We start from the raw sequence: 20,214 nt of genomic DNA on the forward strand, positions 1-20,214 counted from the left end.
CGTTGGGCAAGAGGGTTATCCGGCGTCATCATTTTTTTACGCTCAAACATTAGGCCCACGGAAGCCTGCCTTTTTGCAGAAAAATGTGAGCTTGGCGTGATGGAAGGTGGAGTGGAGGACAATTGTGAGGAGAGAGGAGAAGGAGAAGTAGAAGACGAGGCTGGACGGTGAGAGCCTGCAGTGTGGCTTTGTGTGTTCCGTTGCTCCCACTGGGCTCGGTGATGGCTGCTCATGTGCCTTCTTAAGGCGGTCGTCCCTAGGTGAGTATTGGGCTTACCGCGACTAACGCGTTGACTGCAAAGATTGCAGATGGCAACGCTATTGTCAGCAGCGGACACGTTAAAAAAAGCCCACACTGCGGAGCCATGTGCCGGTGTCCTGGGAGCGCCAGATGTGACCGTACATGGTCGATGACTCGCTCCTGATACATTTGCAGTCTGCTTTGTCCCTGCTGTGCAATGTAAGTCATTGCTGCTTCTCCTCCCTATCTGCTGGTCCATATCTCCCTCTGAACTCCCCTCCTCTTCCTCTCTTGTGGGCACCCACGTGACATCACTAGACACGTCATCATCAACGTCACCTTCCCCACCGCTATAAGTAGAGTAGGCAGCAACACCGGGGACCAACCTCCTCCTTGGGCTGATCTGGGTACTGGCGTCAGACTGCTGAGTAGCGCTTGTTGCTACCTCCTCTTCCTGATCCAATACCAAGAGTGGCTGCGCATCAGAAATGTCCTCTTGATATGGATCGGAAAATAATTCCAGTGACTCAAGCGGAAGGTATGTGGTGGTGGTGGTGGTGGTCGTGTTGTTGGTGGTAGTGTCTTTGGGGGTGCACATAGCAGAGAGTGAAGAAGAGGGTGCAGATCGAGAGGATGAGGAGGGTGCAGAAGAGTAAGGCTGAGCGAGCCACTCAACCAAGTCTGGTGCATCCTTTAAAGTAATTGAACGCACCTTCTGCAACTTCCCACTTTGGCTCAAGCCTGTTGCTCCTGCCCTACCCCTACCACCCCTGCGGAAGGGCCTGCCTCTTCCTCTGCATGTCATTTTTTAAATGACCCTGTGACAAAACTCTTAGTCCCTATACCGCTGAAGGACTGCTGCAGTATAGGTGAGCGGTCAGCAGTGGTGCACGTCAACCCTATCTATTGTGGACCTATAGCGGTCCTTACAGAACAGCAGACTGTACCGCACTCAAGCCTATGTACCGTAGCACCCTATACCAAGTTACCAGTCCTTATAAGAACTTTTGTGGACCAAGCAGGTTGTGTATTAGTGTTTAGCAGACTGTACGTCAGTCCCTATACCGCTGAAGGACTGCTGCAGTATAGGGCAGCGGTCAGCAGTGGTGCACGTCAACCCTATCTATTGTGGACCGATAGCGGTCCTTACAGAACAGCAGACTGTACCGCACTCAAGCCTATGTACCGTAGCACCCTATACCAAGTTACCAGTCCTTATAAGAACTTTTGTGGACCAAGCAGGTTGTGTATTAGTGTTTAGCAGACTGTACGTCAGTCCCTATACCGCTGAAGGACTGCTGCAGTATAGGGCAGCGGTCAGCAGTGGTGCACGTCAACCCTATCTATTGTGGACCGATAGCGGTCCTTACAGAACAGCAGACTGTACCGCACTCAAGCCTATGTACCGTAGCACCCTATACCAAGTTACCAGTCCTTATAAGAACTTTTGTGGAACAAGCAGGTTGTGTGTTAGTGATTAGCAGACTGTACGTCAGTCCCTATACCAATGAAGGACTGCTGCAGTATAGGGCAGCGGTCAGCAGTAGTGCACGGCAACCCTATGTATTGTGGACCGATAGCGGTCCTTACAGAACAGCAGACTGTACCGCACTCAAGCCTATGTACCGTAGCACCCTATACCAAGTTACCAGTCCTTATAAGAACTTTTGTGGACCAAGCAGGTTGTGTATTAGTGTTTAGCAGACTGTACGTCAGTCCCTATACCGCTGAAGGACTGCTGCAGTATAGGGCAGCGGTCAGCAGTGGTGCACGTCAACCCTATGTATTGTGGACCGATAGCGGTCCTTACAGAACAGCAGACTGTAACGCACTCAGGCCTATGTACCGTAGCACCCTATACCAAGTTACCAGTCCTTATAAGAACTTTTGTGGACCAAGCAGGTTGTGTGTTAGTGATTAGCAGACTGTACGTCAGTCCCTATACCAATGAAGGACTGCTGCAGTATAGGGCAGCGGTCAGCAGTAGTGCACGGCAACCCTATGTATTGTGGACCGATAGCGGTCCTTACAGAACAGCAGACTGTAACGCACTCAGGCCTATGTACCGTAGCACCCTATACCAAGTTACCAGTCCTTATAAGAACTTTTGTGGACCAAGCAGGTTGTGTGTTAGTGATTAGCAGACTGTACGTCAGTCCCTATACCAATGAAGGACTGCTGCAGTATAGGGCAGCGGTCAGCAGTAGTGCACGGCAACCCTATGTATTGTGGACCGATAGCGGTCCTTACAGAACAGCAGACTGTACCGCACTCAAGCCTATGTACCGTAGCACCCTATACCAAGTTACCAGTCCTTATAAGAACTTTTGTGGACCAAGCAGGTTGTGTATTAGTGTTTAGCAGACTGTACGTCAGTCCCTATACCGCTGAAGGACTGCTGCAGTATAGGGCAGCGGTCAGCAGTGGTGCACGTCAACCCTATGTATTGTGGACCGATAGCGGTCCTTACAGAACAGCAGACTGTAACGCACTCAGGCCTATGTACCGTAGCACCCTATACCAAGTTACCAGTCCTTATAAGAACTTTTGTGGACCAAGCAGGTTGTGTGTTAGTGATTAGCAGACTGTACGTCAGTCCCTATACCAATGAAGGACTGCTGCAGTATAGGGCAGCGGTCAGCAGTAGTGCACGGCAACCCTATGTATTGTGGACCGATAGCGGTCCTTACAGAACAGCAGACTGTACTGCACTCAGGCCTATGTACCGTAGCACCCTATACCAAGTTACCAGTCCTTATAAAAACTTTTGTGGACCAAGCAGGTTGTGTGTTAGTGTTTAGCAGACTGTGCGTCAGTCCCTATACCGCTGAAGGACTGCTGCAGTATAGGGCAGCGGTCAGCAGTAGTGCACGGCAACCCTATGTATTGTGGACCGATAGCGGTCCTTACAGAACAGCAGACTGTAACGCACTCAGGCCTATGTACCGTAGCACCCTATACCAAGTTACCAGTCCTTATAAGAACTTTTGTGGACCAAGCAGGTTGTGTGTTAGTGATTAGCAGACTGTACGTCAGTCCCTATACCAATGAAGGACTGCTGCAGTATAGGGCAGCGGTCAGCAGTAGTGCACGGCAACCCTATGTATTGTGGACCGATAGCGGTCCTTACAGAACAGCAGACTGTACCGCACCCAAGCCTATGTACCGTAGCACCCTAGACAGACCAAGTTACCAGTCCTGATAAAGAGCTTTGTGGAACAAGTGAGTTGTGAATGATTAGCAGACTGCAGCAGAAGGGCAGCAGTCAAGTATAATATTCTTTCTATATTTGGAAGAAAGAATATTATACGTGTACAAGCCTATTACCGTACCACTGATACCAGTCCTGAAAAGAACCTTTGTGGAACTAATAGTAACAGCAAGTCTTTAAAATTATCCTCACTGCCTGACACACTGCTTCCTGCCTGTCCCTATACAAATTGGCAAAAAAGAGTAGGCTGGAACGATTAGCTGGAACAGCTCTTTTGTGGACCTGATAGTAACAGCTAATGATGATGATGATGATGATGATGAAGAAAGACTAATCTGGCTGAGCTGTCCCTAAAATAGCAGCATACAGCGCTCTGTCCCTTTATCTAAACTGACAAAAGAAACTCAGGCTGCTGACCTAACACCTATACCAGTCCTGAAAAGAACTTTTGTGTACCAAATAGCTAGCGTTTTCTCTGTCCCTACTCCACACAGGATCCTTTCCCTACAGTGACAGAAGAAAGAATGTAAAATGGCCACCGGATCGGGTGTATTTATAGGTTAGGGGGAATGTCCAAGTGTCCATGAGCTGTCATGTCTCAATTGGTTGTCCTGTAACACATGATAAACGTGTCACGAAAGGTTAAAGTTCTTGTATACATTAAACACGTAAGTCCGCCGGGGCGAACGACGGAAAAAGGCGTTCGAACCCGCGGACGGCGAAAGTCGGAAATTCGCCGCGAAACGACCGCCGGGCGAACCGTTCGGCCATCACTAGACTTGGTCTCCACAGGAGAGACTACCACCCTGTAATATCTTAAAACTTTTGGCCAGTACACCTGGCTCTGGATTATTGAACTAATCAGTTCAGATTCAATCCAACAATGCCTCTACAGTGGCATATATTAACCACCAGGGCAGCACCAGGATTTGTGCAGCTCAGGAAGGTGAGCCACATTCTGTCTGGGGCAGAAAAACAGGTGCTGCCTCTGTCGCCTGTACATATTCCAGGTATAGAGAAATGACGGGGGTTTCCAGTCATCGGCAATTAATGCTGGTGTCCTGTCGTATAGTGTTCCCCTCATGCGCAGTACACAGGACAACCACATTCCGAAAATAGCCGAAGATGAACAGCGCCTGCGCCGTGAGTCCAGGTTCTAGCCCCACCATCCAAGTGGAGTTAGAATAAAAAGAGCCAAGCGCAGCGAGGCCATGCCCGAAGCGTGGCGAGCGAAGCAACTCTGCGAGGGGCCCTCTAATATGTGCAGCCCTATGTCCACATGGATGGTGGGGCTTGCACCTTCACTCATGGCGCAGGCGCCGTTCATCTTCGGAGATTTTCCGAATCTCCTTCTGCTCCCTACTGCGCAAGCGCTGCGCCTGCGCAGTACGGGGCGGACACTTTTAGATGGTCGGACTCTATAGGTCAGAACACCGGGACCACACGGTCCCTGCTTCCTGAGACATTTTTTGGCAATCTGCAAATGTTGGGGAACTCTGCAGGTGGATCTACTGAATTCCAAGTTTTACAACAAGTTGTACAGGTTGTGTCTGGGATGAGAGTCCCACTGGCAATAGGGATAGATGCACTGGTAACACCTTAGGGACCAGTGCTCCCTAATTGATGACTTCCCTCTGTTTCAACTACCGCAGCATTTTTTTAATCTGGGAGGTGGTAACAACGATAATAGTGTTAGTCAAATTAAATTAGCCCAGGAAGGCTTGGTACACTAACATAGCCTTGGAAACTTCCAGTTCAGCTGGACCTAATGGTCTTGGGTCCTATTATCTCCGCACTGTTAAGCACCTGGAAGCCAGCTTCAGGGAGCCTCAATTACAGGACTTGGAAATATTTTATGCCTGGGGTAGAAGACAGATAGAGGCACCCGTAGATATCTGAGTGGGAGTTGTTTTCCTTTCTCCAATCAGTAGGTGAAAGGAGATTGGCCTAAAGTACCATTAGGGGTAAGATTCGCCCCTATCCATTTTTTTTTTTCAGAGGCCGTTGTTTCTCACTCCCTGATTCATACTTCATACAGGGTGGAACGCAGACCGCCCTGCCTGTCAAGCCACTCTTGTGTCCTTGGGACTTGAATTTGCTCTTGACTGTCCTTGCAGAGGCCACCTTTTTGTACCTTTTGAACAAATTATTATTCCTTGAATTGGAAGGTGGCTTCTTTGGTTGCTCTCACCTCAGCAAGTGGAGTGTCAGAGCTGACGGCTCTCTCATGCAAGGAGCCGTTCTTGCCCTTACATCTTAAGGTGATGTTGCGCCCTCATCCATCTTTATTGCCTAGAATTGTTTCATGTTTTTACTTGAATCAGGACAGTGTCTTGACTTTTCTAATCCTCAGTTAGCAGGAGTAAGATCGCTACATACTCTGGAGGTAGTTCAGGTGGTCAGGATTTATTTGAATTGTCAGCGCAGGTCAGCAATCCTGGTTTGTGCTGCCAGCAGAGCCCAGGGATGGCAGGAGGCATCCAAGTTAACATTTTTTTCATTGGATCTGCCAGTTAAATATTCAAGCCTTTGGCTTGAAAGAGCAAGGGTCGTTTTTGGAGTGCTTGCTACCAGGTGTGTGGGGGCATCTTAGGCCATCCACCATCAGGTGCCAGTAGCTCAGGTTTTTAAGACCACTACATGGTCTTTGGTTCATACATTCACAGGGTTTTACCAGATGGATATCAAAGCCACGGAGGATACTGCTTTGGCCACAGCATGTTATGGGCAGTAGAATAAGTCCTTATCGGGTGGCGGTTTCTGTGATTATGTCTCCCTCCCCTCAAGGGCATTGCTTTAGGACATCCCACATAGTAATTATTATGGCTGCTCTGTGTTCCGTGATGTACAATAAAGAAAAATAGATTTTTTTCTACTGCTTCTCTGTAAAATCCTTTTCTTGGAGTACATCACGGGACACAGAGGTCCCTCCCCTCTTTTTTGGGGATATTCATTGCTTTGCTACAAAAATTAGATACTTCCTGTGTAGGAGGGGTAATATAGAGGAGGACTTCCTGTTTGATTAATCTGCCAGTGTGGCACATAACCCATATAGTCATTATTATGGCTGCTTTGTGTCCCATGATGTACTCCCAAGAAAAGGATTTTTCAGGTAAGCTGTAGGAAAAATTCAATTATTAATAAATACTTTTATATTGCGCATGCATACATTATCATTTACAACTGATATTATACCTGACATTTGGTTCCTGCCAGATAAATGTTTGGTTTTTGTTGTCTCTGTGTTTTGATTGAACCCTAAACTTATATCTGCTGGAGAGCCATTAAGAAATGGCCATGTCACACAGGCAGATGCTTGAAGAAGGTCCCTCCCATTTTGCAACCTAGAAGATAGTATACTTAAAACCAGGAGCATCACATGACCATAGATGGTAAGTAAAAGGGGCTTTTATATCAGGATTTTGGTTTAAACGAACACGGCGATTATGTAGGGGGGGTGAGGGAGTTAATGATCGGAGTCCAGCTTTAACACGTTTAAACGTTTGTAATCATTGTACTGGAATCATGGCTGTGATGAAGTGATTTGTTGATCACCCTTATACAGAATATACTGTTGGACATGTATATGATATACTGTACAAATGCGCGTTACTCACCTTCTCTAATTATTTTCTGTATCCTACTCCTTATCTTAGGCTCTTTTAGATGTTTAAGAAGCCACAAAATTTTTTCTGTGCCGAGTTTTTCATTGTAGCACTTAAAAATTAACTCAACAACTTGCTTCCTGAGTTTACCGTTCAGATTTTCCATCGTAATTTCTTCAGCTTCACCTGGAGGCTTCATGTTGCAAAGAGTCATCTTAAATTGTTTCCATTTTCCTACTGAAAGCTCTTTCAGGATTTTTGCTATTTTGGCTTGCTTTTTGATCGGTAGGCTGGTGACTGCTAAACTCTGCCAATAAAATAAATCAGCATGAATATAACATATTTAAAAATAACAGCGTAGAATTGTCAACATAAAATAAATCATTCTTCCTAATAACAATTTCTATGAATGCTGATTATTTTTATTTTTTTTATACACAATGTAAGGACTCAATTCCTCTGAAAAGTGATCCATGAGTTGAAAAGTGGCTTGTAGGAGATACGTCTCCTTCTCACTGCCTGTTTTAACCCCGAAAAAAGCCTACACCACTGCACCACAACCAACTACATTACATTGTGGTTGAAGCGTGGTAGCAGTGTGCCCCATTCACTTTAGCAGAAATATTGCCCCCCCCCCCCAGTCATATCAGGGAGTATATTTTTTGCCGCAGCCAGGAAGCAAAGCATCACTTCACAGTGTGAACAGTGCTGAGCGGCTGCATGTTCTTCTTTAGGTGGAAAGTCAGAGGGCAGTAAAATAACAGCTCAACTGCCTGTTTTTTTTTTTTAGATATGCATATTGAAAAAATGTGTTTAATTTTGTTTTGTTTCAATTAGTTAATCTATTTACATAGTAGGTAACGTTGAGTGTGCAGTTATTTAGTTTAGGGCCGAAACAACCTATCTATTAGTCGACAACTAAACGATTAGGAAAATAGTTGTCAACTATATATATGTGTATATATATATATATATATATATATATATATATATATATATATATATATATATAATGAATTTAGACACCTGCACTGCCAAAACATTTATTTTTTTTCATTTTCGTTTTTTGTTTTTTCGGAAATATTCAAAAAATTCGGAAATTCTGAATTCAAAAATTCTGAATTAAAAAATTAAAAAATTCGGAAATTCTAAATTTTGGAAATTTATTTAAATTATTTTTAATGTACTATATTAGAGACCATATTTCACATCACAGATAGAACCAGCACTTTTCACCACACATAGTACGTAGATACTCGGCTTTTTTGCACATATTGGTGCAATATCAAGTAGCATCATACTGTCGCAATTTTCATCTACATCATAATTTTTGAATAAATTTTTTTTTATTATTATCATTCACCATTTTGCATCTTTTTTCTGTGTGTTTGCTTTCACACACGGCTTTTTCACCATTGCACAAACAATATATATCCTTTTGCACATAGAACAGATCATGATTAACTTTGGATACACACATATATATTTATATATATATTCTTTACATATGTATTTTTCCATTCAATATTTTTATTGAGTTTTTCAAAAGTATAACAGATAAACATTTAACATTTAAACACTTGTTACACACACTTGCATAAGTACATGTTCCAGTATTTCACCATGTTAGAAAAAGAAAGATTTATGTCAAGTTAACTTCAGTAGATTCACATGCAAGAATTATGAGTGCAAGAAGGTCATATTATGCCGCGTACACACGATCATACTATCCGGCGGACTTAGTCTGGCGGACAAACCGCCAGAAAGTCCGCCGGACTTTCCGAACGTGTGGACCTGCCCACACACAACCGGACTTTTCCGGCGGACCTAGTCCATACTTTTGAAAATGAACGGACTTGCCCACACACGGAGAAAAGTCCATTCATTTTGAACGTGGCTCCAGGTAGCCGGGACTAGCGAAGGAAGTCAATGGGCGATGTCCCCGCCCATTATGATGTCACAGTCCCAGCATCCTCTGGGACTGTGACATCATAATGGGTGGGAACATCACCAAGTGACCCCGCCCATTGTCCCTATATAAGCCGCCACACACCGTGTCCCTGTAATTGCGGCCAGAGAGAGTGTCGAGTCAACATCTCGAGGAACAAGAAGAAGAACAAGAAGAACAGAATGCGGTGGCAGCGACAGAAGACCAGGCCACCGTCGGTAAAAGAGCTGGAAGAAAGAGCAGAGGCCCGGCAAGAAGAACCGAAGAGGGGGACAAGACCCTCAAAGTCGGAAGAAGAGGCGGCGGTGACAGAAGACCGGGCCACCGCTAGTAAAAGAGCTAAAGGAAGAAGCGGAGGCCCGGCAAGAAGAACCGAAGAGGGGGACAAGACCCCTGAAGAGGGACCCCATGCCTTTTTTGTCGACGTAGGGCTTCCCCTTTAAGTCTTTATCAGGTGACGGGCCCAGCGAGGTGTCAATCTTGCCCATGGAGGCGGCGACATTGACCTCCTGCACTAGTCCCGTCTACCTGAAGCCGCGTTCAAAACAAATGGACTTTTCTCCGTGTGGGAAAGTACGTTCATTTTAAAAGTCCGGCGGACTAGCACACACACGGCCGGATTGTCCGCCGGACTTGTAGTCCGGCGGACAATTTTTCAGTCAAAACTATTTTCTAAGTCTGCCAGACTTTTGTGAAAAAAAGTCAGGTGGATAGTCTGATCGTGTGTACGCGGCATTAGTCATACTAAAGTTGATAGTAAGGAGAAATTAGGAGATTTTATATTTATCAGTCCATATTTTCCAGTTGCTATCAAACTTTTGGCATGTTGAAGAGTTTATAGCTAGTAGTCATTCAAACGTGTGGTTTCTATTAACCAGCATAATTACCTCAGTAATATTTAATAGCTGATTTATTTTTCCAGTGTTTAAGTATGAGGGTACGGGTTGCTAAAAGTATGTGAGTAATGATTGATTTATCTTCTGGAGGAAATTTCTCTATACCAATATGGAGTATAGCTAGTGCAGGGTGATTGACAAGATCAGTTGGAATGTTTTATTCCAAAGACTCATCAAGCTAGGGCATGTCCATAAGGTGTGTACAAGATTACCCACTTGTCCGCAGTTTCTCCAACATAGGGGAGATGCGTGGGGAAAAAGGTGGCAAGTCTATATAGTGTATAATGCCATCTATTGGTAATTTTGAGCATCATTTCCCAGTGGCTCACACAGTGGGAGTGTTTGTGGATTGCCTTGAAGGCATGTTTCCATTGTTCATCAGGGAAAGTATTGTCAAGATCCTTTTCCCACCTCCTGATGGTGGCAGTCTTATTAAATGTTTGATTGGTTTGCATGGGATTGTAGAATAACGATATTCCTTTAATTGGTTGTGAAGGATTTGTGTAAAAGTGCCAGGCTTTGATTGGTATCTTCAGTTTGGGAATAGGGTGCGCCCTTAAGAAGTGAGAAATAAGCATACAGGAGAACAGCAAATTTTTAGAAAGTTTGTATTTCGTAATTATTTGTTCCGCCGATTTATACCCTGTGTGTGGAGTGTGGCAGTATAGAGCATAGGAATTTTTGCCTGTAAAAGGTCTATGGGGAAGTCATATTCTATTTTGCGTGTATCTATGTTATCAAGTTTTTGAAGGAGTCTCCATGCTAGTATGGGAGGTGCTAGACCCCCAGTTTCCCATGGTTCCCAGATGTCACCCATTAGGAATGAGGTTGTATTTTTGGTTGGGAGTGTTGATGTTTCCATTTCTACCCACAGTGGACTGTCCGTGGTGTGGAACCAGTTTTTAAGCTGGTCTAGTCTCACTGCCCACAAATAGTCTTGAATGTCAGAGAACCCTGCGCCTCCTATGTTCTTATGTGGGATAAGATTTCTCTGATGGCATCTAGCTCTTTTGCCTCCCTATGACCCCTTTCACACCACACCGCCCTTTGCGTCGGCGGTAAAATGCAGCTATTTTTAGCGGCGTTTTACCTTCGGATTTGCGGCGCATTTCGGCCGCTAGCGGGGCGCTTTTACCCCCGCTAGCGGCCGCGAAAGGGTTAAAACCGCCGGCAATACGCCGCAATAGCGGCGTTTTGCCAGCGGCATTACAGCGCTGCCCCATTGATTTCAATGGGGAACAGCGGTGGAGGAGCGGTAAACACACCGCTCCTTCACCGCTCCAAAGAAGCTGCTGGCAGGACTTTTTTCTGATGTCCTGCCAGCGCACTGCTGTTGTGTGAAAGCCCTCGGGGCTTTCAAACTACAACACGCAATGGTGCAGCTTCTTTAGGGCGGATTGCAGGCGCTATTTCTAACGCTATAGCGCCTGCAAAATGCCCTGGTGTGAAAGGGGTGTATGTGAATTTCCATATGTTTTTGGACAATGTATGGAGGTAGTGGGATGGAATAGGAATTGACAGGGAGCAGAAAAGGTAGAGGATTTGAGGCAGGATAGACATTTTAAATGCCGCTATTTTACCTAGCCAGGAAATTTCTCTTTTGGATATGTCTGCTAGCTGTTGTTTAATTTTGGTTATGAATGGTTTAAGGTTGGCATACGCCAAGGAGGTAGTGTTGTTAGTTAAAGTAATACCTAGGTACAAAATATCTTTTTTGCTCCAGGAGTATGGCATAGTATTTTGTAGTGATTGTTTTGTGGATTGGGAGACTCCCATGTTCAGTATCAGGGATTTGTTGAAGTTGACCTTATAGTAGGATACTGCACCAAAGGCTGTTAAAATATTGTGGGCCTGTGGTAGGGAAGTGAGAGGTTGTGTCAGTAAAAGGATGACATCGTCAGCAAATAGGTTTATAACGTGTTTGTCCTGTCCAAATGTAAAGCCCTTGATTATTATTTGTTCTGATGGCCTCAGCCAGAGGTTCATTAAATTAAATATTGTAGGGGATAAAGTGCATCCTTGGCGGGTGCCGTTAGTGATTTTAAATGATTTTGATAGGAAACCTGACATGTGGACCTGTGCTGATGGGAAGGAAAATAGAGCCAATATCGCCATGAGAATTGGACCCCTGAAGCCGAATTTGGTTAGTACCATTTCCATATAAGTCCAATGGACCCTCGAAACGCCTTCTCTGCATCTATAGATAGAAGCAGAGAATAATAAGTCTAGTACCATCTGGCGATTGCCTCCCCCTCACAAATCCCATCTGGTCGCGTTTTATGATGAAAGGAACAACCTCTGATAATCTCTTGACCAATAATTTTGCAGATATTTTGATGTCTGAGTTTAGATGGGATATTGGCCTAAAGTTGGCTGGTGTGTTGGGTTCTTTTCCCGGTTTTGGTAGGGTGACGATGTGGGCTCTCACCATCTCCTGTGGGAATGAAGAGGATACCTCTGCCTTTGTAAATACTTGTAGCATGTCTGGAGCCAGGATTTCTTTAAATGTTTTGAAGTATTCATTTTCAAAACCAACTGGCCCTGGTGTCTTACTGTTCGGTAATGTTTTAGTAATGTTTTCTATCTCCTGAGTGAAAAATGGAGCATTCACCTGTCTAAGTTGATCTTCTGTCAGTGCTGGGAGTTGTATGTTCTGTAGGAAGTTTTGTATTGTGGCTGCTGTTGGTTGTTGTGTTGATGTTTCATAGTTTCATAGTTAGTAAGGTTGAATAAAGACACCAGTCTATCCAGTTCAACCTGAGTGTCTACAATTGTCCCTGTACATTGCACACTCACATCAGTCCCTACCCTCAAAGAGCCCACAATCCAAGGTCCCCATTCATATACTAGGGCCAATTTTGGACAGAAGCCAATTAGCCTACCTGCATGTCTTTGGATTTTGGGAGGAAACCGGAGTACCCGGAGGAAACCCACGCAGGCACAGGGAGAACATGCAAACTCCAGGCAGGTAGTGTCGTGGTTGGGATTTGAACCAACGACCCTTCTTACTGCTAGGTGAGAGTGCTAACCACTACACCACTGTGCCGCCCTCACAGTATCCTCACAGAGATTGTACAGTGCTCCGTAGTAGTCTGCGAATTGATTCGCTATCTCCTGTGGATTGGTGATTTTGTGGTGTTGGGTATTATGTATCAAGTGTGCTATTCTAGTTTTTGTATGGGCAGCCCTGATTCTACTGGCCAGGTATTTCCCTGCTATGTTAGCATTGGCATAGGAGTTCAGTTGTAGACGTCTAAGATGTTTGTCATATTGCTGTTAGAAGCTCCCTTAAGTTTTCTCTGAGTTTGGAAAGTGTGTTCGCTCTATCTATTTTAATGGAAATTTGTAGGTTCTGTATATAATTGTATTCTATTTTATATGTATTGCACAATGCCCTCACTGTGCACACGGCACTAACAATGTTTTCAGTACATGTTTTGCATTCTTTTAAGTCCAGATTAGAATTAGCCTGCCTATGTAACGCCCCTTGTTACCATAAACGTACAATTGTAATATTAATGTGATACCTACGTAATCATGTGTATAAAAGCCTTCAAATGCGTCATAATAAAGGAGAACGGTTATTTGGAAAGATGCTGAGCGTATCTTTTGTGTCTGTTCCCTACTGCAGTAGTTATTAATTTGGAACCACTAATCAATATGAGGATAGGAGTTGCCTATCATCAAAATATCCATTTCACTATGGTAGGGTAAGTTTTTTGTTTTGGGATTCCAGCTTGTGTATGTCAGACAGTGATTGGTTAAGTTTAGCGGCGTGTTGTTTTCTTTCCCTGGCCCCCAATTGAATCAGTATGCCTCTCATGTATGCTTTGTGAGTATTCCATAGTATACATGGGTCCACCATGGGTGTGCTATTGTTATGGAAAAAGTCTTGGAGATGCTGAGAGACCACTGGGAGAGTGTGGGGTTCTTGCAAGAGTCTAACATTGCAGCGCCAGATGGGGAGTGTGACGGAACCGATCTCACACTCCAATTGAGTGCTTCCGTCAGTATACCGCTTCCTAAGTCTGAATATAGATATCAGATATTCCAACCGCTCACAAGCACAAAACAAGACGCCACTTGCTTAGCTGCTCAACATGGACTGATTTATTAGAACCAAAATGACAAGTATTTATAATACAGTAGAAGACTAAAACCTAACCTAATAAGCATGAGCTAATTATCTAATAATTGACCCAGACTAGTTGTCTGAGAGATAGGACTTTTCAGGTTAAGACTTTGTCTCCTAGCTCACTGATTGACTATTCAATGCACATTACCATAAACATAAACACAGGGTTGATTAGCACAAACAACAATGTGTGGAATACTCTAAAAAGCCAGACTAGACTCATTTACACAACAGACAGGTGGCTGGAGTTGATGAAATTAGCATCTAACAGTTTGTGTCCCAACAGTGTGATTCAGTCTATTGCTAATATGGCAAATACATATCCAGAGTCTGTGTGTCTTGGGGGGGACATGGATCTGAATCCAAGTAACACCACCTCAGGGGTCCCCAGGCATACAGCTCACAAAAAGCACCGTTCCCCCAAATGCCAGGGCCCATAATCGCAAGGCAAGAGGCTCGCATTCTGTCCCCTCCAACAGCCTCTGTCCCAGCTACTGTAGGTCTGTCACAGGGAGTGAGGGAGAGTCACCCTTTTCAGTAATGGACATAGAAATTGCAGCATGGTCAGACCATGTGATATCCTGTATCCGAGACGTGTGAACACATTGCAGGAGCAATTTGTCTGTAAGAAACATATCTATCCGAGAATATGAACAATGCCTAATGGAGAAAAAAGTGTAGTCCCTTTTGTTGGCATGAAGGCATCTCCATGCATCGAACAGTTCTTGTTGATGTAGAAGAGTATGTAGGGTCGCTGATCTTTTAGATTTGTCTGTGGTGGTAGCCAACTTGGGATCTGCTATAAGATTGAAATCACCTCCTATAATAAGGTCACCATATTGCATGGATTTGGTTCTTTTGAGTACTTTCTGCAAGAAACGAATTTGGTGCTTGTTTGGGGTGTACAGTGTGACAAGTGTGTACGGGTTAGAGTTGATGTCTCCAGTCACTATGATGTATCTGCCCCCTTCATCTATGTATGTTTCTTTTAGTTGGAAGGACAAAGAGTTTCTCAGGGCTAGCATCACTCCTCCTTTTTTGCTATCAGGTGTGCATGCCAGAAAGATGTGTGGATAGTCCCTGTGCGTGCATTGCGGTGCTTTATGTTGTTGAAAGTGAGTCTCCTGCACGTAGAGAATATCCACTTTCTGCTTAGAAGCTTCTTTCCATACTGAAAATCGCTTAGCTGGGTGATTTAATCCTTTGGCGTTTATTGAAAGGCATGTAATTCGTCATTTATGGTTGTGGGATATATAATGTATGGAGTCTTGGTGTAAGTACTCACTGTATCCATGGTGGTCGGTAACGGTATCTTCCTCGAGTCGGCTTCTGGTGTTCCGAAGCTTGGTCTCAGCAATAGTTAATAGTACTCCTCGCTAACTGCATACAGAAATCTTTACCATGTAACAACAATAAAAAAAACAAACGACAAAAAACATAGAGAGTTAGCTGTATAATCATAAAAAGGGATCTTGCAACTGATCCGTGTGCAGACATATCTGCTAAACTTGTTGACGGGGTTAAAAGGAGAATAGACTGTATGCTCCTGTTACTGGAGAGATATGTGGAAATGCAAGCGGTGCTTGTTATGAGCTGCCACCGAGATTTTTCTTGTTGGTACACTTATGGGTCACCACCTGCCATTCATTTTGAGGCAACTGAGGTTGTGGTACGGCGTCAAGTTGTAGTGCTTGGTTCGGGAGTATCCCCCATTGGCGCAAGACTGCGATACCTTCCTCCAGTGTCATGATGGTTTTTGTGGTCCCATTGTGGGTAATGATGAGAGTTGCAGGGCACTTCCATTTGTGTTGGATTTTATGGTTTCTTAAAGCCTTTGCGGTGGTCGCCAGATTGCTGTGTCGCTGAAGTGTGTGCCTGGATAGGTCTGGGAGTAGATGTACGTGAGGATGCACATTGTTAGGGCTGCGTGCTGCTTGCAGTATCTGTTCCTTCACATGATAAAAGTGGACCCTCAGTAGTACATCTCTCGGGGTTTCCTTCTGGAAGAAAGGACCTCTTAGGGAGTCTGCGAATTCTATCCACTATGACGTCCTGCTTGGTCAATGCTGGAACCAAAGTAGAGAACAAAGCCTGGGCATACTGTAGGAGGTGGGTGGTCGGTACAGACTCTGGGATGCCTCTCAGTTTTAAGTTGTTCCTTCTGGAACGGTCCTCAAGGTCTGCTACCTTATCTTTCAGCCATGCTATATCCTCTCCACGGGCCGCATGTGCGTCCATCATATTGTTGTATGCAGAGGAAAATTCATCCATCTGTTGTTCTACTCTGTCCACTCTGACCCCCTGTACATCTCTGTGGCATTGGTTGATCCCTTTGACCATATCAGCATCAGCAGTAGGGAAGATCTGAGGGAAATCTGCATTTCCTTAAAGGGGTCGTAAAGGTAAATATTTTTTCACCTTAATGCATTCTATGCATTAACCACTTCAATACAGGGCATTTATACACCCTTCCTTACCAGACCAATTTTTCGCTTTCAGCGTTCTCACACTTTGAATGCCAGTTACTCAGTCATGCAACACTGTACCCAAAGAGCTTTCTTTTGGTGATATTTAATCACCACTGGGTTTTTTATTTTTTGCGACATAAGTGAAAAAAGAACGAACATTTTGAAAAAAAAAGACTTTTTTTTAGATTCTATGATAAAATTTTGCAAATAAGTCATTTTTGTTCATAAATTTGGGCCGAAATGTATACTGCTACATCTATTTGGTAACAATAAACCAAATTAGTGGATATTATTTAGTCTCTTTGAAAGTTATAGAATCTACAAGCTATGGTGCAAATCATTGAAAATTGATCACATCTGATCACACCCGATGCACTGATGGCCTATCTCAATTCTTGAGGCTCTGAAATGTCACGAAAGTACAAATACCCCCCAAATGACTCCTTTTTGAAAAGTAGACAGTCCAAGGTATTTAGTAAGAGGCATGGTGAGTTTTTTGAAGTTGTAATTTTTTCCCACAATTCTTGGGAAAAAGAAGAATGTTTTTTTGTTTTGTTTTTTACAAGTTATTTCTCATACACAGCATATGCATACTTCCAATTACACCCCAAAATAAATTCTGGAACTCCTCCTGACTATGGCGATACCACATGTGTGGGACTTTTACACAGGCTGGCCACGCAGAGAGGTCCAACATGCAGGGAGCACAGTAAGGGGTTCTAGGAGCATAAATGACACCCCTAATTTCCTAATGACCTATTACATTTGTGAAGGCCCTGGAGCACCAGGACAGTAGAATTACCCACAAAATTACCCCATTTTGGAAAGCAAACACCCCAACGTATATTCTATGTGGCATAATGAGTCTTTTGAACAGTTCATTTTTTTCAACAAGTCTTCGGAAAACGTGGAAAGAAAATGAAAACATATTTTTTTTTACACAAAGTGGTCAGTTTATAAGATATTTCTAACTCAAAGCATGTACATAGCAAAAATTACACCCCAAAATACATTCTGCTACTCATCCTGAGTATGGCGATACCACATGTGTGTGACTTTTACACAGTGTGTCCACATACAGAGGCCCAATATGCAGGGAGCACCGTCAGGTGTTCTAGGAGCATAAATGACACCTCCTAATTTCCTAACGACCTATTACATTTGTAAAAGCTCCCTGGAGCACCAGGACTATGGAATTACCCACAAAATTACCCCATTTTGGAAAACAAACACCCCAAAGTACATTCTATGAAGCATTATGAGTCTTTTGAACGGTTATTTTTTTTACACAAGTCTTCAGAAAACGTGGAAAGAAAATTTCAATATTTTTTTTTTACACAAAGTTGTCCATTTATAAGATATTTCTAACACATAGCATGTATATAGCAAAAATTACACCCCAAAACACATTCTGCTACTCCTCCTGAGTACTGCGATACCACATGTGAGACTTTTACACAGCCTGGCCATATACAGAGGTCCAACATGGAAGTGGTACCTTCAGGCGTTCTAGGAGCATAAATTACACATCTCATTTCGTTCCTACCTATTACACTTTTGAAGGTCCTGGAGCACCAGGACAATGGAATTACCAACAAAATGACCCCATTTTGGAAAGCAAACACCCCAACGTGTATTCTATGAGGCATGGGCTGCAAATAGGTACTCGGGTACTCTGACGGGCTGGTGACAGGTACTCCGTTACTCCGGGCTGGTGACAGGTACTTGGGTACTCCAATGGGCTGGTGACAGGCATTCGGGTACTCAGATGAAGTGTGAAAGGTACTCAGATGAACTGTGACAGGTACTCAGGTACTCAGATGGGCTGTGACAGGTACTCAGGTACTCAGATGGGCTGTGACAGGTAGGGATGAGCTTCGTGTTCGAGTCGAACATACATTCGACTCGAACATCGGCTGTTCGCCCCGTTCGGCGAATTCCGAATGTTATGGGCCGTTCGCACCAAATCGTGTGGCGCTCATGGCCCACAATGCACTGCGTCATCGCAGTGCATTGCTGGCTCATGATTGGCCAAGCATGCACTGTGACCCCGCATGCTTGGCCAATCGCAGCGCCAGCAGCGAGGAGAGCCATGATTGGCCACAGGCAGGATGCCTGTGGCCAATCATAGCTCAGGCTGTGTAGTACACGCCCCACACTATATAAGGCCGCCAGCGCGGCGGCCTTGTGTAGTGTGTTGGCGTCTGAAGCAGTTAGTGGGTGTTCTGTGTACCTTCAACACAGTATACACCGATCGTTATCGGCCGATTTTCGATCTTGCTCTTCTGTAGTGGTTGTTGTCTGCGTGCCCTGACCGCAGTATACACCGCTATATTCACCTCACCTATATAGCTAGTGATCTATCTTTTATAATAGAGCTTGCAGTCAGTAGTGTTAGGAGCTTGTGCGTGCTGTCTGCGTGCTCTGTACCCAGTACACACCGCTATATCCACCTACATAGCTCTTCTCTATTTGAGCCCACTTGCCATCTGCAGGAGTTATTGGAAGTTGTGTGTGCCTCCAGCACAGCACAGTATACATCTGTATATACCCCTTTATCTCTGGTGTTCTATAAAAAAGGCATCTGCAGGAGTTAGTGGGTGTTGTGTGCCTCCAGCACAATATACACCTGTATCTACCCTTTATTGCTGTTCTCTAATAGAGCCATCTGCAGGGCTTAGTGGGTGTTGTGTGACTCCATTACAGTATACCCCTTTATCTCTGGTGTTCTATAATAAAGGCATCTGCAGGAGTTAGTGGGTGTTGTGTGCCTCCAGCACAATATACACTACCCAACTGCTGTTTTACCCAACTCCCTTCAGGCCATTACCATGTCTGGAAGGCCAGCAAGGAGAGGCAGACAGGCACGAGCCGATAAAAGAGGGCAAGCAGGCTCTGTGTCTAGAGACAACAGTGCTGGTCGTGGACGCGGTGCATTGTCATCAGCACGTGGCCATGGGACACGCTTGTCCTTCTTTTCGGCAGCTGGACATGTTGAACCGCAACATGCCAATGACTTGGTAGAGTGGATGACCAAGCCCTCTTCATCCTCCTCATCCTCTCTCGCCCAGTCTCAGGGTACTAGCAAAGCAGCTGCCAATGCATCGTCTTCCCTCCTCTCAATGTCATCATCAGTGACTCCTTCCCTAGACCCACCACGTCCTCCTGAGGAGTCTCCTGAACTCTTTGAGCACAGTGTTTTGCCCAGTGTTTTGTAGGCTCTGATGATGACACTCAGCTAGAGGAAGGCAGTAACGTGAATGCAGAGAGAGGGGATACTCAAGAAGGACAGCAATCTGGCAGTCATGTTCCACAAGCTGCAGCATATTGCCAGGTTTGCTACAGCGATGAAGAGGGAGGGGATGATGAGGGCACTGACTCCACGTGGGTGCCTGGTAGGAGAGAGGAGGAGGAGGAGGCACATGTCCAACGAGGCAGGATGCCCTCCGGGGGCCAGCTTAGGGGCAGCACACTGACTGAATCACACCGCAGAGCTCCACCTGTGCAGGGCGCTACCTCTGTGCGTTATTCTAAAAGTTCTTTGGTGTGGGCCTTTTTTGAGACAAGTGCATGAGATCGCACCTCTGCTATTTGCAACATATGTCTCAAGCGTATCTCGCGTGGCCAAAACATCAGCCACTAGGGCACCACATGCTTGACCAGACATATGTTGACCTGCCATGCAGCTCGTTGGCAAGCGTACCTAAAAG

General features: G+C 44.7%; 1 protein-coding gene across 25 annotated transcripts in view; it reads right to left on the reverse strand.

The window, feature by feature from the left end:
- The window catches only part of LOC143923526 (uncharacterized), a 213,321-nt gene that overhangs the window by 88,537 nt on the left and 104,570 nt on the right, over positions 1-20,214 (reverse strand). For 24 of the 25 annotated variants that reach the window (XM_077447270.1, XM_077447271.1, XM_077447263.1 and 21 more), the window contains one exon: positions 7,070-7,364. The exons of the other annotated variant lie outside the window; for it this stretch is intronic. In XM_077447270.1, the coding sequence (XP_077303396.1) occupies positions 7,070-7,364 (295 nt within the window). The remainder of the gene's footprint in view (positions 1-7,069; positions 7,365-20,214) is intronic. 25 annotated transcript variants of the gene reach the window in all.

The sequence above is a fragment of the Lithobates pipiens genome, unplaced genomic scaffold (assembly GCF_037356315.1).
Source record: "Lithobates pipiens isolate NorthernLeopardFrog02 unplaced genomic scaffold, aLitPip1_a1.2 Scaffold_22, whole genome shotgun sequence".
In the NCBI taxonomy this organism is placed as follows: domain Eukaryota; kingdom Metazoa; phylum Chordata; class Amphibia; order Anura; family Ranidae; genus Lithobates; species Lithobates pipiens.